Source organism: Calidris pugnax, unplaced genomic scaffold, assembly GCF_001431845.1.
Source record: "Calidris pugnax isolate Ruff unplaced genomic scaffold, ASM143184v1 scaffold252, whole genome shotgun sequence".
Classification (NCBI taxonomy): domain Eukaryota; kingdom Metazoa; phylum Chordata; class Aves; order Charadriiformes; family Scolopacidae; genus Calidris; species Calidris pugnax.
This window is the reverse complement of record NW_015091118.1, coordinates 5,024,818-5,051,472: the sequence shown is the minus strand read 5'-3', so window position 1 is coordinate 5,051,472 and position 26,655 is coordinate 5,024,818. Positions and strand designations below refer to the sequence as shown.

Sequence of the window (26,655 nt, the reverse complement as noted above, 5' to 3'; positions counted from 1 at the left end):
TCTTAATGGGAACTCAGTGAAGAAGAATAATGAATGCTGAATTTCCTGTGGTTTGTGCATGCCGCTGAGGAAGTCTAGTTGATACAGATATGGCAGGGTTAGGTAACTAATTAGTCCATAGGGAGCAATAGTATAATTTTGATTATTCATATCAGGAACATGACACTCATTATTGAAAAATAAAAATTGACACACACCAAGTGGCTTCCTCCTTACAAAGTTTTGACTCAGACAGTGGTGGACCACCTCCACCTTGAGAAAACCACTCATGACCTGATTTCTATCTTCATGTTCACCAAGTGCAGCCAGGACATCCTCTGCTCGTGAAATGGGACTCTAGGCTTGGGCTCTAAACTTGTCATCAAAACTCCTATTTAAAAACCACCCACTGCTCCAGTAAGAGAAATAAAACATGGACCTAAAATATACTCTTTATTCTGAAAGTGCCTGACAACACCCAGAGGAGGAAAAGCAGGAGGGTACAGCTGCTTTTAGAGGAACACCCTCTGCTACTGCAATAAATACTTCTACTCTTTCCCTGTGTCATACAATTATCATCGCAAGTTTTAAATCTCATGAGGTAGCTAAGAGCCAATGAATGGTGCTATAAGACAAGCGTTCAGAGGAGCTGGTTGCAACTCTTCTGCATCCAAGTGATGGAGAGAGAAAGGTGAAAGGACTGCATGGAATAAACCTGAATCTCAACATTGCCATTTTTTTTCCTGGGGTATTTGAAAAAATGTAACCGCTGATGTAACCGCTTCTAGAAAAAGTGTAGTGATGAAGAGGGTGAAGATGGACTCTTTTCATTAAGACCCAGTTGGAATTTAGCTCATCTTTCAAAAAGGGCAAAAATACAGAAGGAGCGGTGCCGCTAGAATCCAAGTAGACTTGAGCTGGGCAGTTGCAGCAACGCATCTTAAAACAGCAAGATACAGCTGAAAAGCTCAAACATGATGAGACTGCAGCCAATTTTTAGATAGTAGGTCACACAACAGATAGGCTATTTATCATTTGCTGATGTCTTCTCAACAGTTTTTAAAGGTTAAATAGTTTTTGACCCAATTCGTGTTGCTCTGACAGTTTTATAAGAGCAAAAATTAAAAGAACACAATTATAACTACTGTCCAAGGAGTTTGCTCAGGGTTTAGCATCAGACCACATGCATTGCACTACAGGTTTTCAGGTGGCGACATGTGACCGTTCCTGGAACCTTCAGTCACTTACACTGCTGGAGTTCACAAAATCAATTTTATTTAAATAACCAAGAAGAACTGATACATATTTTATTGAGCGCTTTAGAAGACAATGAGAGATTCGCTGCAGCAATTCATATTTTTAAATATAAAAGGGGAATCAGTAAAAAGTTAGGTTCATATTCAACAAGAAACATGAACACGTTGCTTTCAGGAGCTTCGAGTTTTAAAGACTGAGAACTCTACTTACATCAAACAGTTCAAACACGTCCACATCACAAAATCTTAGTATTGCACTATAGCTCCTTGCCCAAAACACACAATGCACGATGTGCATCGGCATTACCCACTTATAAAGGACCATCAGCAACACATCGGCACAGCCAGACAATCTAGAGCAGGTCAGAGGGGTTGTGGGTTTGCTGGGAGAAGTACAGCAGTAAAACTGAGCAGTTTGGACCACCAGCATCCAACACCAGCCCCGTTTCTTGCTGGTAATGCAACAGCCATTGGAATTGCAGCTTTGCTACTGTCCTAAGCAGAGGTAGCATGATACTATGGCTTTACAGACTGTGTTAGCTGAAAATCAAAGAGTTCTTGTAATACTAGCTCAAAGTATAGTATGGCAGCACTTTGGGATCCACTTGTTTAACGACAGCTGCCAAATTCAAGTAGGTGTGCTATTTCTTTGAAACCAGCTGCAGCACACACACAGGTCCGTGCAAAGGTGGTGACATTGATTACTTCTCTTCCCTCCTCATCCTCAGCCGTACGGAGAGTGCTAACAGTCGAGAACACAACAGCGGGTGGCACAGAGGAACTGGAAAGTGGAAGTCCTACCTAGCTATAACAGAGGTGCTACTTTGTCTAAAAGGGGTGACAGGCAAGATACTTCAATCACATGGACAATAGAGAAAAACAAGGGAGCACATAACATTTGTGACAGATACACACTGCCACCGCAGTGATTAACCCCCCACCCGCCTCACCTTGTACCTAAAATTCAAGACAATGGTCATTTTAATGTTAACTGAAGGTAGAGGTCCTGGGCAGAAGGGACAACATTAAAGCCCCACGATACTCTCCCCAAAAAGTACAACAACAAACCAGGGCAGTTTTTTCAATTTACAAATGCTTCCCCTTTTTTTGTCTGTTCCAACCCACTTCAGCTTCTTATCTTTAATTAAAATGAAGTCACAGAGTGTGTAGGGAGAACAACCTGTCACTGTATTTACATCCACCTCACATCCACTGTCAGGTGCTTGGCCCTGCTGAGGCACTCGGGTGCTACTGTAATACAAATAAGACCGTCTTCTCAAGTGGGTTTTGGAAGACAGCAGGACTAATATTGCGTTTGATACTACAAACATGTTGAAACAAATTCCACACATGCAAATATCACAAAACCACTTTGACAAACCATTACAAAAATGGAACCAACTTCACTGATCTTCAGTCCAAACTCCAAGGCGGATTTGTTAGTCAAGAAGACCAAAACAGCTGAGAAACAGAAATCAAGCTAACATTTAGCTTACTCATCATTAGATTTTGTAAAAAAGAAGTAAGACATTATTTTTAATTTATGAATATGTAGAAAATTCAAAACCCCTAACATTTACAGTACCCCGTTATACTAAGCCTATTTGTAGTTTCTCTTCCATCAGTGCCAAGTAAATTAATGCCAGGCATCACTGTTGAGATGGCCAACTGAGACATCTCAGGCTCCTTCCTGCCGCCAACTTCGATTGCATTCACCCCACATCGCTTGGTACTTGTGACGGAAATTTTTTGTTCTTGCTCCTTGGGTGTTGGTTTGGGTTTTCTTTAATAAATAATGAAAGTCTACAAGATGCTTTCTCAGGTACCTGATTGCTGGTTATTACACAACAAGTATTCTGTAAACCAGTGTGGCCTCTGAGGAACTGTGAGGCCACTGAGACGGTTGCATTCAAAGGGCAGCACCTTGCATTGAGCACAGCCAGGGTGCAGGAGAAGGCCTCCTGCCTGCTGTGGTGAGGAGGCATCAGCACGAGGAATCTATGAGTCTTTGGCGAAGTTTTTTATCTTCTCTCGGACTCACGTTGCCACTTGCCTCATGGTCTGTCAAAACTAAAGAGAAAGTAAACTTTTAGAAGTGGAAGGGCCACTAAACCATTCTTGTTTATGAAGGAACTGCCACCAGGACAGCTCTGCAGGGCTGGAGCACCCAGCAGCAGGATGCCCTGCAGCATCTCCTACCCTTATGGTGCACAGTCAGCATCTACCACTGGTTTGTTAACACCGCTACTAATTAAAACACGCTGAGGCCACTAGTGACAGAAGAAGAGACGAGGAGCCACAGGCAAAGGTTTGCTGACGAGCGGTGAAGTTCGCAGCTGCACCCAGGCAGAAGGAAAGGGTTGGACCAGCTGCAGCTGGTCACAGAACAGCAGCTTCTTTCTGCAATGCACTTTGACAGAGCTTCAAGCATGAGTCTGTTCTGCTCTGGAGGAAAACAAGTCTTTGAAGTGGTTTTTGTGAGATGAAAACTCTCAAAAGTTCTGCTTTCAGATAGAAACGAGTCAGACTCTCTATTAGCTTGTTCAGCTCCTTGAGCAGAGAATCCCCACTTTGGGCTCTTAAATTCTCCTACCAAACCCCACCCGTCATTTCAAAAAGGGACCCATTTAAGAGAAAAGCTATTTTCTGTCAGAATTACCCCAAACTGCTGTACTAAAGCCAGCTGCCAGAAGTGCTTCTTCTAGTTTGGAATCAATTCTGCTTGTTTGTTCCGAATTCCTCTGTTGTAAATTGACTTCTCCTTCCAACCTCAGCCAGAACAGCTTGACCAAAGCACAGAGGAACAGTTACCCTCTGGATGCTGCTACTTCTTTTTTATTAAGCACAGGGCATAGCTTTCTGAAGAGAAAGTAGATTTAATTCTTTCCTGCCTTTGAAAGAGTTCTTTAACTTGCCCTGAGCACTCTGCTCACCTACTCAGGTCAGCTGTTAAATGTTTTGAAGCACCTTCACTTCCATGAGTGAAGGACTTTGTGACGAGGCAGCTCACAGAGTCCCCACTCCTTCATGCAGAGGTGGGCACTGGTGTCCTGCTGCTTCTGCGGGGACAGCCACAACAGCGGCCATGCTCACACCAAATGGGAAGAAAGCTTTCCCATCCCTTTGTGCCTCTCCCTGAGTATCCTGCTTCTCTTCTCTAATTCTGCACACGAGGAGGGAATTGGAATCACATTTAAGATACGTCACATTTTTTAGCACACAGACACTAAGGCCACATCTTATATAAAAGTGATTGCTCAGAGTCAATCGTGCCTGGTGGGAATACCCAGAGAAGCGCCACACCAATCCAGAGTGACTCAGACCATTTTGGCAAAAATCACTTTACAGTCAGTCTCCCTTTCTCTCTGCATAAGAAGGAAAAGGAGCATGTTCACTGGCCCCGGTCCCACTTCCCTTCTTTTGTCATTTTCCGTTCCTCCACCAGTGGCATTTCTCAGCATCAGACTTATTTTTTACATTCATCTAAGATTCCTGCCCAAGCCTCAATGAAAAGCAGAAGCAGCAGTTTAGCCCTTTTGAACTAATCTCTGAAAAACAAATGCCCTGAAATCACCAACTTTCTCACTGGAGCTTATTCAAGCACAACCTACTGTAGACCTATCCAGTGCTCTTCTACTGTACAGGTGGTCTTTAGGAGTTCAAGTTCAGACAGCTGGAGCCTCTTAGTGCTCCAGCAGAGATGTCAGTGAGGAGCACCAACTTAAGAGATGCTTCAGTGTCCAGCCTGTGCCGCTGACCTGCAGCACCACAATCTTCTGGCACACATGTGAAGTTATAGCAGTTATACTGCAGACAACATAGCAAGGTCTAAGCAGGTCCATCTTCTTGTAGAATACATTACAAAGTTTTTGGTAGGACCACACGTCTAGATGAAACCTGCTTTGTTTTGCATGAATCATTTTTTGATTTAATAGATTCCTTATCTCTCTATACCAACATGTTTGGAAGAGGTATTTTTGTGGTGTTTCCTTCTTTAGGAGATTTTTCTTTTCAAATAAGTAGCAGGTCACCTTACCTTGTAGCTCTGTAGCATTTTTGTCCAGCTCTTCTGTACTTGTTTCTTCAGGCTTCTCCGTTACAGCTGTCCCTGGCTTCCCATCCACGGTATCTGTCTTAATAGTACCAAGGTTTACCAGAAGTTGCATGACATCAAACTTCTCAGAAACTGCAATGTTCTCCAGCACTTTGAGGCACTTAAATGATTTAAGTTCGCTCACGTTTTCCTCAAGAAACAGGAGGTAAAGGCTTAAGTCATCAAAACACTTTGACTTGAGTTTCAGAACATCAAAGGTCGGCAGGATTTCATATGCTTTGAGAATACCTGAATTCCACCTCCACGGAACAAACATTGCATACACTACCAGCGGCATCACTAGGAGATAGACCAGCAGGTTAATGTAGCTGAGTACCTTGAAGACACCAACAGCAATAAGCTTGCACTGAACCACGTCTGGAACAGTTGTGTCATTCTTTAAGATCCCAGTTTTGATAGTGCAGAGAAACTCATCACTCAAAGAGGAGAGGCTAATGTAGTAGCCCAGGTAGAGGCACGCAATGAAAATAATTACTAGTGTGAGTAAACGGCAGATAATGTATTTAATTATTAAGCATTTGGAATTCTTCTTCGTCTTCAGGTACTGCTCCACAATTGGGTATTTAAAGTGGCTTTCAGATATTTCCCACAAACTGAAAGACAGAGAAAAGGAAAACACAAACCACATAGATCAGATGCTGCAGCATTCACCTACCTCATATTTCAAAGAAACCTAGCAATACTCCAAAATAGTCCAATAGTAAGATTGGATTCCCTCTCATTGGGGTAAATCAAGAGTAGTTAGAAGAGTGTGCTGGTTTGATTTGGGGGGGGTTGGGGGGTGGTTGGGTGGGTGGTGTTACTTTTGGTGTTTGTTTTTTTATAGTGGGTTTTTTTTTTCTTTAAAAAGAAGCTTTGCAGACCTAGATCTGAAAGGATGGGAGATGAAAAGTAATAGACTTGGCTCACAGTGTGCAACTGACTGTCAAAAACATCCAGAACTGAAGACTGCAGCCATCCCTGTTATCTTATCTGGTGGGGAGTAAAACTAATTAACACCTTCTACAACTAAAGAAATCAGGACATCTCAGACAATTAGTAATCTGAAGAGCTCATCAAATGTTTTCTTTGAAAAAAGAAAGTTATACGTTACAGCTCCAAGTGCTCACAGTAATGACTTCAGATGTCTTTTTTTTTTTAATCCAAATTTAAAAGCGTGTTGGGTCACCATTCAAACCTTTTGAATAAATTTATAAGAGAGTGGAGGTGTCACATCTGTTACAAGCTTAAGGAAAAGAGCAAAGAAAGCCAAGCCCCAGCATCTTACCTCTGTGTCAAGTTCTCATTAGCAGTTGGAATCAAGTCAGCAGGGTCCCTGGGGTCTCCGCTGCGGATGCTATTAGCAGCTTTGATTGCCCTGTTATAGGCTTTGTCAAGCTCTTCCATAATGAATTTCAGGTCTGAAGAGAGGTGAGGTGCTGCAGTGAAGCGCCAGAACAAACATGGTAGATACAGCAGGATAGCGACCAGCAGAAGGATGTATGGGAAGAACTGAAGGGAAAAAAAAATCAGGTTATGCTCTACCTGCATATAAAATGTCAGCCAGTCACCACCATTCCCTATAAGTCTATTGAATTCTCTATAGGCCTATTAAATTCCCTAAAACTTGACTTAAACGCTATTACTAAAACCCACTTTTGTGGTTATCAGGGACATGGAGGGAAGCAAAATCTTGTTTCAAACAGCTCCAGTAACCTTACTGCTGCTCAGAACTTTGCAAAAAATAGTATTAATAAATGGCAGAATAAAGTTACCGTGATCCTGATAACATTTCCGTTGCATATTCAGAGCTGCACTGCTGGAGATGAAATTGAGAGAGGCAGCATTAACCTGGGGAAGAACAAATAGCAAAGGCAACCGAAGCAGCTATCAGCGATGCTGACTGGAAGAAGATGACAGTGTCACATAACTCTCCTTCCCAAACCTGTCACTACTGTTCCTAGCAACGAAAATGCTCCAAACACTGGCAAAATCTCTCCTGCTCTTCATTAGCTGTCAGGAGGTCAATGAATAGACCATCTATAGCACTGCATCTGCCTGCGAAGACACACGTGTGCAGAGTGCCTGACATGCACAGACTGTGAAGGATGGAACTAGGGTTGTAATATTTAAGGGTATTTAAGTATTTTCAGATAACTAAACTGATAACATCAGAATGGTCTGGTGTTCATGCAGCACTGAGAAGTCAGTCCTTACATGGTCCCCACTGCTTAGGGAAAGGGCTGAAGCAGGTATAAAATAAACAGCTTGAAGTCTTTCCATCTTTCTTCTAGCGATCAACGAGTAGGAGTTTTTCACCACGAGACTTAATCTCTAATTCCCCCCCAGCTGCTGGAAAGAAGGCGTTTCCTATCTACTGTGAGATTACATTAAGGTGTACATTGATACGTAACATTACCCTTACAGAGACGTGATGTAAGATCTAGTTAGGCAAACAGTTAGTTAACAAAATGTACTGCAAATTATGCTAATCTCCAAATCACTACATTCAGCTTTTGATAGTAAGCACACTAAACTCAAACCCAGCATCAGTTCCTAAGGAATTTTAAATTAGTTGTGGTGAACAAATATGAAACGTATTTAAGGCATCTTAAATGTTACAGTCATGCACACATGCACATTCACTGAAAAAGCCAATTCAGAATTTTAGAGGAAACTTGGACTGAAGTCATTAGTCAGCACAAGTGGAATAGCTCCACTTACGAGTGTAGATACTTAACAAGATGGGAATCTCAACCTCATATTAACATTAACCTGTGTTTGCATTAATCAGGAGAGAGTGAAGTTTTGTATGCACAAAATAAACGATTTGATGCTATTGACCATTTTATCCAGAAAAGCTGCTTCTAATATCACCTAAAAATAAAGCAAAATCCTATATTGTTATTAATACTAGGAATGCATACGACATATTAGCACATAAATAAAACTTCACTTCTTAAAGGAACTGCATCAGCAACTGGAGATAATAATACAAACCACGGTTCTGGATGTGTACATTCTCTACATTGGAGCCATTGGCACACAGTAAGAAAAAAAGCCAGGAAAAGCACTAAATAGCACCAAATAGCGCAGAAAACACAGGATGTTGTATTTAAAGGTCAGATTTCCCTTGCAATCCTTCTTATAAATGCATACTTTAATCATTTCTGCTCAGTAGCAACATAATTGAACTTGGCCAAAATTGCTACTTCAGTGTCTAGATAAGAAAAAAAAAGAAAAAAAAAAGAAAAGAAAGAAAGAAAATATCAAGAAAGGCTCACTTTTAAAACAGAAATAGAAATCCTACAATAAACAAATTGTTTCAGAAACCTAGTTAACGAAGTTGACTGTAATTATACTGCACATCCCACTAGGGGTAGCTCTTCCTCACCAGCCACGAATGAGCATTAAGCCCACACTGCAATATCACAGCTGTGGCCTGTCCCCTCTCCACCCTGGGGACTGACCTCACAAGCCAGAAGGATCCAGGAGGTTACTTCTGATCTTCTGGAATTGCTGGGGACTGCATATCTGCCCAGTGCTCCCACTGAATCCCTACTATCTTCTGCATCATTAAACTATGCTCACCAGTGGATTGTCTATAGCCACCATTGGGAATTTCTTCCCTCCAGAGCTCCTACCTGCACTAGCAGCCAAGACAGCCCTTGGGTGTGGGTGCTGCTCTCCTTTCTGAACTATTAACTGCTTTCAAACAAGCTGAGAGAACTCATTCTCTCAAAAACAAATTCTTAGTTGCTGTCATCTCACACCTCTTGGGTCTACTTGCTGCCTCCTGGACACAATCTTTCCCCTACCCCCAGCAGCCTGTAGAAACCACGCAGAGCTCTGTCCTCACCACCGCCTCTCTTCCCTCTTTTTATACAGCAGATTACTTCACATCATCTGTGGGGTTTGGGTGTTTTTTTCCCAGATCTATCCTTTCCAATTGAGAGGTAAAGTTCTGCTGTGTCTGATGTGTTCTTGTAGACATTTGGTCAACTCAAACACAACAGCTCAAAAATCCACCTTTCATGTTCCACTCTTTCAACAATGCCACTGGGTCTCTCAGGTCTAAGTCCTAGATGCCCAGGACCCAAAGGTTTATGGTTTCATGGCCAGGCTCTTTCAGTCCTCTGATTCTGTATTACGTAGAAATAGAAATTATCTGTCTACGAACACAGCTTAAACCTATCTGAGCTCCTCTAAGCTGATGCAACACCTTTTCCATAGGCCAGATGCCAGCTTGTGTAAGATTGCTGCAAAGCCTGTTTGACTTCACTTACTTCTGTGTCACACACCTCTCCGCATCCTTCCTCTGGTGCCAGGTGGGGAAAGAAACAACAAAGAAACACCTGATTTAATAAGGAACAGCCAAAGCTTCTTACACTGGTTTATACCACTTGGCTTTACTTCTGACTCATTTGAATTTTTACAGGCATCAGAGGATTTATGAATTCCCCGTCTGACTCTCAAAACTGGAAACATCACCAGCAGTATTCAATTAATCCTTGAGATCTCTTTACCCTGAGGCTTACAAGACATGTGGCAAGAGGCAAGAGTTGACACACTGAAGTCATAGCCCAAAATCTCCATTGTCCTGGTCCCCATCTCTTCCTTTATACCTAGAAAAAGACTCCGTGAGCACGTTCTGCACTTGTCTAGCACATTAGCACCAGCCCCGTTGCTCTTCCCCAGACCTCCTCCAATCCCACCCATCTCCCCTGCCTCATTACACACTGTTGTCTTAAAAAGACCAGCCTCTGCCACCTTTCCTTGTACCTCCTCCTCTCCCCGACTCCTTCACCACTGCCTCTTTACCTAGAAGCATCACACTACTGGGACAAAGGCATATTTGCCACGTGTTTACTGGGCTTCCCCTTGCCAGGCTCCCATCGCTCCCAAAGCTGCAGCTCATGGCAGCATGGGAAAACACTATGCAGCTCTTTTCTGAATGGTCTCAAACCCAGAGCAGCAGCGTGACCATTAGTCCAGCTCTTTTTGTTTGGAAACAAAAGCCTGTATTTGTCAGCCCTTCCACAGCACTTGATGCACGACTCCATCCTTCTCGGATTCTGGCTTTTTTAAAAAATGAAAGATACGCTTGTTCTATTTGTTAATGGTAGGCTTAGATAACTAGCAAATCGCTTGGAATCATTAAAATTTAAGGCCTTGAACCAACAGGCAGAAGTGAAAATGCAAAGTCATCTGGCACGAGTCCTAGGCTTCAGAGCAGCAGACTCAGATTATCCAGCTCATCTGACTACATTTACAGTCACACATAATGACTTCCCGTTTTAAGAAGAGGACACTGTGGTATGCATACATAGATGAGCGTGTGCCATATCCCTTTTTATATGGTTTATGTGCTTACTTCCAAGGCACCAAATACACAAGGAGGAAATACCACTTCAGTCTTGCAGTCAGTAGTATTTAGGTTAAATGGGAAGTGTTGCTGATCTCAAGAACTATATGGTCAAATATATGCCAGAGAAATGTATTGCCTTAAAAGTAAAACTCATTTTTTCCTTTGCTGTCTAGTTCTCAAGTTCCACTTCAACAGCAAGTTCACAATGTTGAATTTAAGATGGTTTGAGAATGCATAACTGAAGAAAGGTCTTCTGAAAGTAGATTAGAACAGATACATTAGAATAGATACAATATCCTATGATACAAAATCACAGAATCTGGGGCATTCCGTGGCAGGGGGGTTGGAATTAGATGATATTTAAGGTCCCTTCCAACTCTAACCATTCTATGATTCTATGATACCCGAGCAGGGTATGTCTGACACCTCAACACCAGCAACCGCCCAAGCCCACGTTAACTGGCGTTGATGAGGGACTGAAATCCAAGAACAGGAATCTGTGCAGAGAAGGATTCCTCCCTCCAGGCTAAGGCCGTGTGTGCTCAACATCATTGCTCTGCAACAAGTAACTGAAACGGGAACTGCAGATTTAGTGCCTCTCCGTATCTCACGGCTGTAGTCCTACAGTAACACATCCCAAAGGTGAAAAGAGGATCAGATCTGACACCAGCTGTTTGGTAGCCCGTGGCACAACACTCTACCCAGTCCTGCAATGCAGAAAGCATGATCTTTCTGGACAGCAAGAGCTTAGGAAACTGGGTGTCCATCTCAGCATGACACATCATTTTCAGTCTTGTGTTCTACACTTGCAAACGCAGCTATGAAGATTATCATCAAAGTAAATCATTTATGCACATCAAAATTCTTACCCTTCACAGATGGGTGCTGTTTTCTTCCATCACTAACTATAAACAAGTTGAGCAATTTTTAAATCAATACTAGCTACTATGAACGGAGAAGGAAAATAACCTGCATACGTGCAGTCCAAACTCTAGAAATCTATTTAACACAGTGAGCTCTTTTGAAGTCATGACCAATGATTAAAGTGCCTGAATATGCTCCTTTTACGAAGATTACCTGCACAAACCTCTGCCTTACCAGAATGTGTGAATATCTACATTCAGCTAAATACTCAGATCCATCTTTACTGCATTTCAGTTCCCTATGCACACGCATAGCTTTTCACTGATAAGTACACATACAGCAGTAGCACTACAAAAATTAAAATTAATTCCTGATATTCTCAGGACATGATTTTTTCATAATTTATCAGAAGGCCAGGGAAATAAGCTTTGAAGACATCAGCCAGTTTAAGCTAATTTTTTAGAAACTAGCTAACTGTTCAACCAGAGCATATGCATGGGTATAGAAGAAGTGTTTGAGCAATCTGTTTACATAAGCACATAAGGCACTGGAATCACAAAAATGTCTTTTAAAGATGCATTAGCAACTCACTCTCCTGCAGGTGAAAGGAAAAATCAGACTAAGCCACAAAATATTCTAATCTATAACATCCACAGTTTCAATTGTGCTAAGATACAGTAAATATACAGTTAAAAGGGCATTTAAAAAACTTCTTCTTAAGTTCAAATATGCTTTTATCATCCAAACAAAATACAGCTGCCAAGGGTGGTGTGACCCAAAAGGCATTTTAAAGGATCTAATCTAAAGAAAGCTTGCCAAGATCTGGATGCCTGGATGTCTTCTGCCAAGATGGCTGGCAGAAGACGAGAAGCCCTTCAGCGACATTTCGGGAAACAACAGTTTTTGTAAAGTGACTGCAAGCATCCAGACTTCCACCATACCCAAGAGTGGATAAACACTAACGTTAACAGCACAAAGACATCAAGCTGCACAGGTCTGAATTTCAGCCCTGAGAAAATTGACTGGCACTGGCATACAGTACCCAGTGAAGAACGAAGCACCCGAGTGTCTTCACTCGCTTGAGATGAAAATGTTTCTCATTAAAAAATAAGATCATGGTGAAGTGTCTGCTTCTTCAATTCCAAATTTCTGTTTGCAAAGGCACAAGTCCCCAGACAGGTTAATGAAAGCAGTAACGTGCTTCCAGAAGCAAAGGTTTTAAGCTTTCTCTGGATACGATTCTATTCCCGTTTGAGTCAATGGGAGATGTTTCATTGGTGTTCAGGGCAGAAACATGAGCTATAAGTGACTCATCATTGGGGTTGAGATACGATCCAGCCTCCAGACCTGAAAGTGAACCTCAAACCATGCATGACCTTTTTTACCCTACCTGTTACTTGCTTCCTGTTTTGATACAGCTTAAAAACTGTATTTCCCCCCGCTTCAATTACTCAGACTAATGTGACTGAGGTAGCTCTCACACTACATGCTCAGAGAATGCTTTATAAATGCAGGTGCTCTCAGGTTTCCTGGTTCTGACAGCCCCTAATCCTCTGGGTGGGGCTTTATAGGCCAAACATGAGGAGTCCTCCCTCAACTAGGGAGCTGTGCAAACAGTGAGTGATGAGAACCAGGTAACAGCCGTGATTATAGTCGTACCAACATCACAATGAAGAACCTTCGGAGATTTTTTTGTATATTTACAGACAAGCAATTCAAAGAACAACGCATGGGTCCACAGTAAGTCCTACTTCTGTTACAAAAAGTGAGCACTTTCAACATTTATGCACACAAACACCTCAGACCCACTCTTTGTACTCGATGCTTTGAGCAGGTCCTGCAGCACTTGTCCTGCACTTTTACAGAGACCTGAGCCAGGTGACTGACCTCTCCTGGCTACGCCACGTGTGAAGACCTTTCTGCTGTCAGTCATGCAAATACCAATGTGTAGATGAACTGTTTGCCTGCAGTTCACACTGGTACTGATGCCCTTCTTCTGGAGAACCCTCCACTCCCTTTACCTCAACTTTGCTTACTTTTATTTTCTTCCTTGAAGAAAATAAAACTTCTCCCCAGTTAATAATAGACTAGAAAATAGAGTAACTAAAAAACCTTAGAAGTCTCCTGATCACAGGCCACTCCATCCTGGTAATCCAGATTTCAGGGCTAGGACACTCAATGTCCGACTGCCCCTAATCTCGCTTGGTTGCCATCATGTCTGCTGACCATCAAGAGACAAGAAGATGATGCTCACTGTTCTCCTCCATGGGTTTCTCCTCCATTAAATTTCTCTGGGCGTTATGGACTGAAAAGGCTTCGCAGTGCAGCCTCCTCCTCCACTGCCCACTCACAATGGCCAGAAGTTTGTTTCTATTCCAGTTAAGGGTCCAGCTAAGTTTTATCAAAACAGGTTGTCTGGTGAAGCACTCATTTTTAGAGACACGAAGAAAACTATCTGCACAGAGGGAGCCAAACCCCTTCAGATGCTGGGAACCAAAGGTCAGTGTCAATAGCTGCAACCCCATTCCTCCCCTGGAAACTTGTTAGGCATGGAAGCAGAAGGATATTAATTAATACCAGCCTGCAGACAGCATCTGCAGCTCCCAGTGCCCAACTCAGTGGAAGAACAGGTGACTAAACATGGATGTAGGAGGTTAAAACGAGGCACCCAGCCTTTGCTACAAGCTCTGACTCAGCTGTTCAGGCAGGCTTGCAGCCAGTTTGCAGGGTATTTTCAAGGAAACATCACACATCATTAAGCTATCACGGAGGAACTGTGGGAAGAAGGGCCCTGCATCGATTCCTGAGACAGCACCAGTCAGCAAATTAACATGGATTGCATCATAAAAGTATGACCACTTAAGCTATTAGTCATGGCTGGCAAACTGGGAGACTTACAGCTATCAGCAGGTGACTGTGGCATAAAATTCAACATAAAGAAATCGGGTGACAAGAACTCATTCCTTCAAGAGGAAGGGGGAGCAACATATCCAGGTTTGCAGGTGGAGTTTCCACCCATGCAGGCCACCTGCATTGAGAGATGTCCCAGCAGCTTCAACTGGCCTCTGCAGAAGGTCTGGCTGAAGCAAAGTGCAACACTAACTGAACAAGGAAGAGTTCAGGCCAGAAAACAAGAGGTCTGGCTTTCATATTCATGAAATCCAAGACCATTGGGTCAAGATTACGAGTGGAGTGAACTGTAGAAGGCAGTTGTAAATCCTTACGGTTAGTGATGGGAGTCAGCAAACAAATCAGAGATAGCTCTGAGTAGTCTTTCAGAGGAGATACCGACAGCTGACTGGATAGTAAAAGCTGAGGTACGAGATACACCAGCAAAACCTAGAAATACAGGTGCTGCAGGTCCCAGACCTGAGTTTCCTTTAACACTGGGTTCTCCTCCGCTCCCAGGTGTCAGGGGAATTATTTGCTGGGGCAAGTAATAAAAGGGCTGAGGAAGGCACTACGCAACACCCCAAATTTGCAGAGCTCCAACAGCATTTCTTACTTTGGCATCAGCACTGCCTGAGCCGGGCGATGCTGCCTCTCGAGCTGAGTCAGCCCCAGGCACTGGCTCGGCATTTCCTCAGAGCTTATAACTCTGGCCAAAGCTCAGCTAACTGCTTTGAGCCAGCCCAAGTATCTTAGTACCTACTGCTCCTTTTACCCATAAAATCAGCCCTTTACTGTGCACTCAGTATGATGCTGCTTTGCCCAGAGCAGTGAAACCCACTCACAGTTTGCAAGGGAACTGCCTGTGGAAGCTCAGAAGAACACAGTAAAGACAGGGTTAAGCCTGTTGGTACCAGTGATGGATTTCGTCTCTCCCAAAATGCCTATCAGCCATGAGCATAGGCATCATTTTGCCTCTCCGTGCAAAACTGGCCAAGTGTAACACAATAAAAATCCGCAATGTTTTCACTACCCTGTTTTCCTAAAGTAAGCTTTTGATATAAGCATTAGGGCAGTTGTTGTGTCTTGTATCCTGGTCTTAAAATAGTTCCTGGCTAAAGCCAGGTGAGGCACACAGCTCCAGGGCAACCCAGAAACATTAACATGACTCTTGGGTCAGATAACTGGTGATATTTGTTACTACAGCATGACAGACCCTTCATTTAAAAGCAGAAAATACCTTCTTTAGTACTACCCTCTTTGGAAGCAAAGGATAGAAATCATTCTCTCTAAAAATAGAGAGTTAAGCGAAAGCCAAGGACTATAGCGGAGCAGAGGAAGAAGAAAAGTGAGGCAAAGATAAGCTTTTGGGGGATGATTTTTGCAGGATAAGGAAATTTGAACATACTTTATGCAGCCACAGGGGAATGTTTTCTAAGTTGTTCTGGGATGGTTGCTTCTGCTGCACAGCTGCCCAGCAGTAGGAGTCCACGTACGCAGCTTGTCGCCAGGAAAAGGAGCTGGGAGCAAAACAGCTTATCTGAGCGCCTGGGGAAACAAAGGAAAAGTTTTCAGGTGCTAAAGCCAGGTGAGGCACACAGCTCCAGGGCAACCCAGAAACATTAACATGACTCTTGGGTCAGATAACTGGTGATATTTGTTACTACAGCATGACAGACCCTTCATTTAAAAGCAGAAAATACCTTCTTTAGTACTACCCTCTTTGGAAGCAAAGGATAGAAATCATTCTCTCTAAAAATAGAGAGTTAAGCGAAAGCCAAGGACTATAGCGGAGCAGAGGAAGAAGAAAAGTGAGGCAAAGATAAGCTTTTGGGGGATGATTTTTGCAGGATAAGGAAATTTGAACATACTTTATGCAGCCACAGGGGAATGTTTTCTAAGTTGTTCTGGGATGGTTGCTTCTGCTGCACAGCTGCCCAGCAGTAGGAGTCCACGTACGCAGCTTGTCGCCAGGAAAAGGAGCTGGGAGCAAAACAGCTTATCTGAGCGCCTGGGGAAACAAAGGAAAAGTTTTCAGGTCCTCGGAAGATTGGAAAAAAAAAAAAAAAGGAAATCCATTTTAGGAAGGAAAGCTCACACTCGGGATTTTGCAGTATCCAAAATTAGTAGGTTAAGCAATCGAACGAAACATGGCAGTTCCACAGGAAAAAGTCACTGAGTTCCCACTGCATCCAAAGGGCTAAACTCCCACAGGGACTCTCTGATGTCTCCTAAAGGCTGAGACAGCATATTAGAAGCACCTGTCTTTTAGGCTTATTTTCATAAGGTTTTGGGGGAACATAACCTCCAAGACCTGTCTCTCTCGCTTGCACTTGACTCAGGTTGGCCAAAGGGGAACCACCAGAAATTGTGATCAGATAAGGCCGGTTTCCTGAGGAAACAGCTACCATCACCTACCATCATGCTGCTGTATTTCCCAAACACACAACCTATAGCTTACAAATTTATTGAAACAAGACCTCAAACACCATTCCCGCAGCCCTTTTAGTGACACAAGGGCAAGCTTGGCCCAGGGTACTGCCACTTCTTCTGCCTCTGAGACCACGCATAAGTTTTGAGGGGTTCGCATCGCACATGTCAAAACAGGGTTTTCCTCCTGTAACTTCTGGCAGAGCAGTCGTGGCCTCCAGACATCTCCAAAGAGTGCCAGATCCCTCCTCATCAGCACAGTGAGGTGTCAGGCCTAGGTCCAGGGATACCACCATCATCTCCACTCACTCCCACCAGCTTTCCAGCTGCTTGGGACCTTCAAGTTATGATCAGGGCACTAACTGACAGCAAAAGCAGGTACTTAGCCAGCCTCAGCCTTAGGGTACAATTCTGCTCTGACCAGCTACAGGCACCAATTGAGTCTTCCCGCAGCATATCTCAATGAGGAAGAGTGGTTATTGGACATGGAGTACCAGTGGCTCCTTGGATGAGAGCTGGTAAAATGGAATGAGGGGGTTTGATTTTCTTTCTGAAGCTTTGATAGTGAAAGCAAAAAACCCCACAAGTTTCCAGCAGGCTTTCACAGAATTTGAAATAGGATAACCAGTTCACCAAACGATGATACAAAGTGGAGATGATTCTTCCATCAACATCCCTCTTCCAAGAGCAACCTCCACCACACCAGTATCAATGACCAAGACGGGGGGAATTATGTTACTTTTTTTTTCCTTAATATATTCATCAAAGTCAGTGCTAATGGCATGGCTGTGTGCTTTATAGGGAAGAAGTATTTTGTATAAGATTGTATCATTTGTTGTGCCTTTTTGCTGGTCTAGCTTTTCCAGAATAAGAACTTCTTTTGTAACAGGAGCCGGCCACATTTGCCTTGTTACTTGTACAGCCTTTTTACAGTGTAGCATAGTCAAGAAGCATTATGAATAAAAGCCTTTCCCTATGAGTCACTTGTATAATTATTTCTAAGGCTGTAGTATCATAAGGACATGGTTTGACCTGTCACAAGCCTCCCTGATGGAAAACAAATTACTGTTTATCAGACCAGAGCTCATGTGACTTGGCAAAGTTGGCACCAGACAAGCACTTGCACTATCCCAAAGCTTTCGGAGTTTCTGCTTAAAAAAAAAAGAAATGAAAAAAGAAAAAAAAGAAAAGAGCAGGGAATTGGAGTGTCTGTGCTTGGCTGGACAGGGGCCATTTACAGAGACCATTTATGCTCTGCTCTCATCACTTAACGAACCTCCTGCTGTTGGCTGTGCCCAGCGTGCAGCAACAAACAAGTGCCCCTTTCAAGGGGCGAGCAATAGGAGTGTTCAGAAAGATGCTTTGTCCTATTCATGTCAGTGTATCAGCAACAAGAAACACGTTCCGTGTGTTCATTCTCGTTAACGGCTGGGAAACCACTGAGACTGACGGAGTGCTTAAATTGGTGAAGAAAAAGGCAGCCAGCCTCCTTCTCCAAAATCAGCGATGAAAAAGGCAGCCAGGCTCCTTCTCCAACGAGTTCTGTGCACAACTCCATACCAGAATAGCTACAGCCATGCCAGTGGGGCAGCAAAGCAGTGAACCTCACTCCTCTGATTCCCAGGGTTTCAGCAGGAATGTTGGAAACCTTTGACTTGGGAGCCAAGCAGATAGAGTTCAACATCAAGCAGAGGCTGGGGACAGTCCGATTATTGCACTGGTTTTTAATTAACTTATTGCAGCCCTGGTTGTAAACGCTTGTTAATGTAAATTAGAACTTTGCACTGACGGTGGGAATGTTAAGACTTAAATAGAGAGGATGTTTTTGTGCGTAATCTACAGAGAACACAGATTATTAAATGCATCTGGAAATGGTCACAACTTTCCATCTCTTGTTTTTCTCTCCTCCAAAGGAGTAATGACAATAATTATATACAGATAATTTACTTTATTTTGGGTTATTCTGGAGGAAGTGAAAAAGAAAACCTGTAGTTTTTATTAGCAGAGAAATTAGGCAAAGGGCCAGATGCCACATGCCCAGGGCTAGTTCATGAAAGGCTAATAGTCCTCTGCTATCAAAGGAACAGCCTCCTGGCTTGGTGACATGAAACCATTCCCCATCCTTTGCTCCCACAAGTAATAAAAGGGGAAAAAAAAAAGCAGCAGCCAAGCCCAGCACAACAACAGGGAGATAAAATATACACGGAGAAGGCTGAGGAATAATAAATGACTGTGTTCATTAAGCAGTTGCCACAACAGTCTTTAGCCAAGTTATCATTACACTTGGCAACACACTTTTTTTTTAGGTCATTCCCTGGTACTAAACCAACTTTGGAGAGGGAGTGATGAGGATTTGACTTACACTTTTGCAAACAAATGGCAATAAAAAAATGCCACTTAGTGTGGTTGCCCTGAAGAGACACCACCCAAAAGAGCTGCAGAAACTCCAGGCAGCAACAGGTGTGCAGCCACGTATGATAAACTATCACTTTTACAAGTGTGCTGAGATTATCAGATGGAGCTGGTCGCTGCTGGCAGGAATGGCTTGCAGGCATGCAACTGAGTGCAGAGTACAAGCCTGAGTCACCGCAGCCAGCGAGCAGCCAGGTCTAGCTGTCACCCCACCCAGCCACGGCACATCTCCACGTGTGCTCTGCCAACAAGCTGTCATCTCCTCCCTCTCTGTACCAGGAGAATCCTTTTCTTCTGCAACTATACAGCACTACAAAAACTGGCATGGGGCTGCCTAAAGGTGGAGATCCTGTGCCCCAGTAACACCTTTTCATCCTCTTCGTCTAAGTCTTTCAAGCTCATTCAGGAAGGATCTGTCATCAGGTGTCTAAAAGAAGATGTCCCAATCCCAGCTGGGACTCCTCAGAGTTGAGACGCAAGCAGTGGGCCTGCTCCGGCTCCTTTTGCCCAAACAGAGGTGGAAATTTTGCTATTGGAGCTAAATGAGCAGGATACAAGTCGCCTTTGTGATGCCCATCCTAATGCCCTTGTAGATGTTTTCCAAAACAACAACAACAACAAAAGAAACCTATCTACAAACAGAAACTCCCAGAATCCCAAGGAAAAACTCAGATCTGAAGGAGAATCCCTGTTCAGTACCCAACTGCTTTGCTGGGGTGGAAGGTGGGATGAGCAGAGGACTCAGCATCCTCCGGCTGCATCCCTTACCAGAGAGAGCACAAACCCAGCAAGCTGGACTGGTTTCCTCCCCAGTGGCTCAACACCCATCTTCTGACTTAAACATCTAATTAAGAAACTACAACTAACAGAGAGTACTTCCAAGAATCAATGTTAATCATATGCTGAACTATTTTTCCTGAACCAGAATCAGGTGGTTGTAGCTGACAGGATTAAACCTTCAGTAAGTAATTATTTCGTTTCTAATGCACTGCAATCACTGGAAAAAGATTTCATAAGCTTGGATGAACACCCAGTCATTAATTATAATTTTCCACGAGGCAAAATGAAGTAGCCATGATACCCAAACACCTGATTTTATCTGGCCTTAGCCAGATCCGCATTAGCAGCCACCATAGGAAAACCCACAAACCAGAAAATCAAGGCACACATACACAATGTGCAGACTGCCAGGCACCATCCAACGCACATCCTCCACCCCAACATTAAAAAAGATTTTAAAATATTAAAAAAAAGACATCCCAACGCATTCCAAAGAAGAAGCAACTGTATGTGTGGGTGTACAAGTATGCATTAAGAGCGGACCAGAAGGAATGATTTTATTAGATTTATGGATGCTTCTCATGGACCAAAGTGGCAGGTTGGGTGAAAGAGAATAAACTCTGTGCTTAAGAAGTAAGTATGGAGAGACACAAATGGGTGCACCGGAGGAAAGAACCTGTTCCCTGAGGTTTACTTTGGCAATGGAGTGGTAGCAGAATGTAAAGCTCAGGTGGTGCAACGTTTAAATGGAGTGGGTCAGAGGAGCCAGCAAATATCTTTCCCTCTCCACGGGGCTGCCAGTTATCCCTCAGAGAAGTCTCAGAATCATTAAGAGCTGGGTGTTTAACAAGCGTTGCCTTCAGAGTAATAAGTGTTTTGATACATGGGAAAAAACTTCTGAAGGAAATTCGTACCAGTGAGACTGAAGGAAAATAGTTTCCCTTCAGCTGAAGAAGGAGAAACACCTCAAAACAGCAGTAATGACCATCTGGCCCCACTGCCAACATTGGTGGTACCCTAAATCTCAGGCAACACCAGATAGCCACGATGCCTTTTAAATAAATTCTGGCACCAAGAGCAGCTTACCATCATTTTTGCAGGAAATGAAAACCTGGCTCTGTAGAAGGGAAACAGAAAAAAAAAAAAAGGTTTTCGCCAACAGCTGAAGATGTTCACCCAAAGATAATTTAGGCTTGACATTAAAGTAAATGTTTTTTCAAGTTTGTCCTGGCTCCCCAAGCAGGCTTATTCCTGATGCTGGTTAACTTCTGCTATTTACTGAGCACTCCTCATATGCCAAAGAGCAGCAGAGCGTTTGCTGCAGTTCTCTGGGGTCTGCACCTCTACCGAAAGATGCTTTGAAGTTCACAGCTTGCCTGGCTGCTCCCGCCCAATGCTACTCGCACCCTTGTTGACTCAGTCCTGTCATTAATGCCCTGGGTTCCAGAGCACCCTGCTGAGCTCCACGCAAGATGTGCAAATGTCAGCTATTAGCATTATAGCCTGTTTCAGCAGCACTTGGAGATGTTTTTCAAGCTCTGGGCCAGCAGCTGCCATAGTAATAGTCCTTGACCTAATTACACCCAACCCAATGTTAGCCCCCAGCCCTTACGGAAGTCACAAGATAGGATCATTTCCCAAAAGCCTCCCCAGCAACTTGGGAATGTGAAGGGAGTAACACAGAGGGCCAACAGTGGTGTAGGAAAGGAAAGGTGCAGGAAAGGAGCACAATTCAAGTCAAAACTATTTTTTTTATACATATTTGTTGTGATTTAGTCTTGCAGTTGTTTTTTGGTTTTTTGTTTTTTCCTTTCTATGGATTTGATTCTCATGACTGTTTGAGAAACACGATTAACCTGTATAGAGAGATACGGGCCCAGCTGGACGTACAATAAGGGATGCTGCAGGTGGGTACTGCTGCCCCCGTGGCACTCACAGAAGCTGTCAGGATGCAGCACCCAGCGTTCCCCACTAACACCCTTCACCCTGTGGTTTCTGCTGCCCAAAGCACCTCAAATCCCCCAGGCAGCCAACTGGTGGTGGTGGTAACTAAAACAAACAAATTGGGGAAAAAGCCCTCCCAGAAATGGGGTGGAAATTGTGCAGGGCAGGCAAGGATTCTCACCACTGGGAAAGCCCAAAGTGGTCAATGGGGACGTTAACCCCAAGGTGTGTAGAGCATAGGGCAATACTCCACTTTCCAGCTGCTTCCTCCAGGAAGGAGGTAAGATGCATCAGAGAGAAATAAGACTTCTTTTAGTGCAGCAAACCTTCATTTTGACAGGTCCATGCAGATACTGTGGGTTGGTCCATGGCCAGGTGCTTCCCAACCTAGCCCTTCTGCAACAACTGACAAGCTGGTAGCAGTACCCAGACCTTCACGCCGATTATGCTCAAGTTTCTTAGGTGACTTACTTAACACATGAGAGTTCCTGGGTCCTGGGAGGGTTTCCAAGGTGGTATGTTATATTATAAAATAAACAGAGATGCTAAAACAAGAGGATTAATTAGTACCAGCAATGTATGAGCCGAGTACAACCAACGCCCAAACCGAACTTGTAGTAAGGACTGCTGGTGGCCACCACGATTTTCCCTTCTTCTCCCCTCTCCAGCTCTCTCCCTCCCTCTTCATCTTCCTTCCCAGCCATCACCTCCCACACGAAGCCGCAGTGAAGGCAGCCAGCACACGGTGCCCAAAAGCTGCTGTACAGAGAAGGTCAAAGAACATCATTTGGTGACAAGGAGCTGCTGGGCTTAAGCATGTATGAGCAATTCCCAGTTGACTTCCTACGGGAAGAGACGCAAATATTTAATGTCAAGTGGACAGCTCTCACAGCTGCTTCTCTTTGGGCTGCAACCCAAGCCAGTCACTGCTGTATTTCCCAGAACTAACTTGGAAACAAGCCTCCACCAAAATTAAGCCACTTGTTTCGATTTCCTCTCTGCTCAGCTGCCTGTGCCTGCTTAGGGCTGCAGTATCCTGCAACCAGCAGTGCCTCGGTCATAAATATCTATGTTTTCAGCTAAATTGTTTGCAATAAGAAAGTGTATCTCAGATACACCGTAATCTCAATCCTGATTCAAAGCTTCTCTTATTGAAAACATGGTCATGGAAAAATGACACAGATAAACTTCTACTGATTCTGGGGCTCATACGCTGCTGAGGATGCCTCTATCTTTTTGTGTGTGTGTTTGTTTCACCTTTTCTAAGAGATGGGTGATTCAGCCATATTTACAACAGTTTGTGGTACTGAACTACCTGACTGCCTGTAGTGTATTTACTCTAAGAACTGCTAAACAATACAGGGAAATAATATAAGGCCATAACATAAGAAATACAGGCATACACAACACAATCCTATTGTTATTTCCATTTTCAAGTTCCCAGTACAAAATTGTATGAAACAAGGTCTAGGTGTAAAGAGATAAGGACGAGGGGCAACAGGCACAAGCTGGAACAGAGGAAGTTCCACTCAAATATGAGAAAGAACTTCTTTCCAGTGAGGGTGCCAGAGCCCTGGAACAGGCTGCCCAGGGAGGTTGTGAAGTCCCCTTCTCTGGAGATCTTCAAGACCTGCCTGGATGCAGCCCTGAGTGATGTGCTCTAGGCGTTCCTGCTTTAGCAGGGGAGTTGGACCAGATGATCTCTAGAGGTCCCTTCCAACTCTGACAATTCCGTGATTCCATGATTCCATGATTTCAAGCAGCAAAGCTTCCCAGGGCTGGCAGAGAACAGCTCCATTGCAGCTAAGCACTGCCAGAACCAGCCTAAAATCATCACAAACCTGCAGCTGACCATGGGTTTCTAAAATATAACTAAGAATCAACTTAGATTAGTTCTCCTCCTGCCCCTGAAGGATGCCGAAGCGGGGTGCAGGCACTAACCCTGGGAGTTCTGGCCCTGGCAGGTGGCTGAGCGTGGCAGCTGGGTTCTCCCTGTCTCCATCAGAGAACTCCTCTGCGATACCCAACCGGGATCTCATTTACTTCCTGAAACTTCTATCAAAATTAAAAGTTACTTGGCGGCTTCAGCAAGCCTCTGTAAGGCTTTCTTACGTAAAGATTGGAATCGTTTTGCACAATTAACAGCAACCACACGTAGGAGGGAAATTGCAGTTATCTAACACCGCGCTGCAACGAAACAGCAACTCGGAGCAGGAAGGGAAGGTGACAGCTTCAGGTGCCAAGAGACTCTCAGGTGGGAAGAATGCAATTATCCCAACAGAAATAGGAGCTGAGCATTCAATTTTTGTACCTGGAGGCAGAGATATTTCCATGCTGTGACTCACACACTGCTTGCACAACCACTGCTGATTCCGGGTTGCTCTTCTTCAGACCTAAAACGGACCCTACCATTTTCTCTCAGTTTAGCACTCCTCAGCTTTTTCAAAGCACAATTACATCATGAAATGTCTGAAACCTATCCTTGCTTTCTATTTTATTGCTGGCTGAACTCTAGTGCTCACAGAACCAGGCATATCCAGCCCCCGAGACCCTCTCTATCCCCCAAAAAGCCTTAATGGAGACAGCTTTGGGACCTCCCGTGAGCCGCCAGCCCGCGGAGCCGCAAGGAGCATGCGAGAAATCGGAGACAGCCGTAAGAGCAGTGTGGCTGGTCTAGTATCACTTTCTGTATGGGAACCACGTGGTGCAGCTTCACTCACCGGGGTATGGCTCAGACTTATTTTCATTTTTCAAATAGAAGAGCTCGGTTTTAAACCTCATGTTTTCTTCTAACAGGTTCTCAGGACTATAAGCAAAATAAAGCACATGCCAAATGTAGCACGTGTTTCAATTCTTGCTTTATGAATCTTCTGCAGTCACAGGTTCAATTTGAATTAACTGAATACTGAAATATGTTGTATATAGCATGCACTGAGGCAGAAATGTTTGATTGGAGAAGATAAGAACTTAACTCATCTGGAAGAAAGGCACACTTTACCAAACTCTGAAATTTAGTTGCATATTGGAGCTTTACATAAGGAAGAAAAATGGAAGAAATACTTCTGTATAGATCATAAAAGAGACCTTTATACCCAGGCACTGTTTCAGACTGGATCCAGTGCTTTTAGAGGAGAAGCAGAATGAAGAACTAAGGGGCCCATAAATGAGCCAGTCTATGGAAATGCAAGCCCTCTTTTTCATTGCTTTAAGAGGGAGAAATGTGCACGTATTGGTAGCAGGTCTAAAACTAAAAGCAGCAGGTTAGATCACAGAAACACAGCTGTATCCATCCAGTCTCTGATTGACCAGAGCTGCCAGGGGACTCAGATCTGGGTCTTGGCATTTCCAGCCTGATTGTCCTCAACTCAGAGTGTGCAGACTCAACTGAGTGTGCAACTCAGACTGCAGAGGTCAGTGCTTTGGGTCAAAACCACATCTATTGCAATAGGTGTGGATCTTGGTGTAAATACAGCAGTCTGGGGCATCTTATCACTTAAGCATCTGGTATCTGATTAATGCTATTCATGATGGGTTTGCACAGATTCACCACTAATTCACAGTCCCACTGCAGCTTCCACTCTCTTGACATTTGCTTGGCTCAAACCTACGGATGGTGTATCTCGGGTGTATACAACACTGAACGCCAATACACAGATACATGCAGTAAACCTAACTGTTTCTCCAAGTGTGGAAGAAGTCCTATGATTCCCCTGTCTCCAAACGGACAACATTGCTGATTCAGCCACTGCTGATTTGAAATCTTCATTCATATAGCACCATTTAAACGCAGTGCAATTCTTACAAGCAATAGATTTGATAAGTGAGCCCCAAGGTCACAAACCCTTGTCATTTGGACATAAGCCACTTCAGACTCTGAAAAGGGCTGGCTACTGGGCTGATGCACAAGCCCTTCTCTAACTTGGGGATGGGAAAAAAAGAATATAGCAAAATAACTAGGAGACCTGACCTTTCTCAGGTAAAGCATAGCTTCATCTACCGGGTCACGCCAGAAGTTGAACCAGAACAGTTGCAGTGAGCGGGGAAAAGCTTTGGTGCACACATCCAGGGCCCGTCCTGTCTGACATCTGAGGAGCAGGTGACCAGTCTCAACACACCACCGAGCCACCCCCTGCCCAAACGCAGAGCTCTGAGCCCCCTCTTCCTTGGCACCTATCCCCGACAGCTGCTGAATGACAGCAAGATCTCACTGCAGAGCACCCCAAGCCCCAGGACCAGCAGCACAGGGGCATTTTTCAAGGCTCAGCTCACGCTGGGGGCTGAGCAGCCCTGGCAAACAAAGAGCAGCGTGGCTCCATCCCTCTCCTCAAATCACACCCAGAGGAGACGACGGAGCAGCTGAGCTGACAGGGCCCTTCCTCAGGAGGTGTGAGAGAATGACAGCGGGCAGGGAATGTCCCGAGGAGGAGGAGGAAGGCGTGGGGATGCCCAGACCGGCCGGGATGCCCAGCGTACCCGGGGAAGGTGGCACGGAGGCACGGCCGGCTGCCAGGGATGCTCTCCCGGCGCCGCTCTCCCTCCTCCGAACCCCCCACGGCCCAAAGGAGCCTCTTCCTCCTCCCACCCGCGGGTGGAAACCCCTCCCGGCAGCCGAGCCCCCGCGGAGCTCTCCCCCACCACCC

At 44.3% G+C, this 26,655-nt stretch overlaps 1 protein-coding gene across 1 annotated transcript; it reads right to left on the bottom strand.

The window, feature by feature from the left end:
* Nucleotides 1-1,232: 1,232 nt before the first annotated feature.
* On the bottom strand, nt 1,233-24,796 carry PANX1 (pannexin 1). Its single transcript, XM_014958260.1, has 5 exons — nt 24,736-24,796; nt 15,858-16,027; nt 6,617-6,840; nt 5,272-5,942; nt 1,233-3,305 (listed from the first exon to the last, which is right to left on the bottom strand). The coding sequence occupies exons 1-5, from the start codon at nt 24,794-24,796 to the stop codon at nt 3,220-3,222; spliced, it is 1,212 nt and encodes a 403-aa protein (XP_014813746.1). The 3' UTR covers nt 1,233-3,219.
* Nucleotides 24,797-26,655: the final 1,859 nt, after the last annotated feature.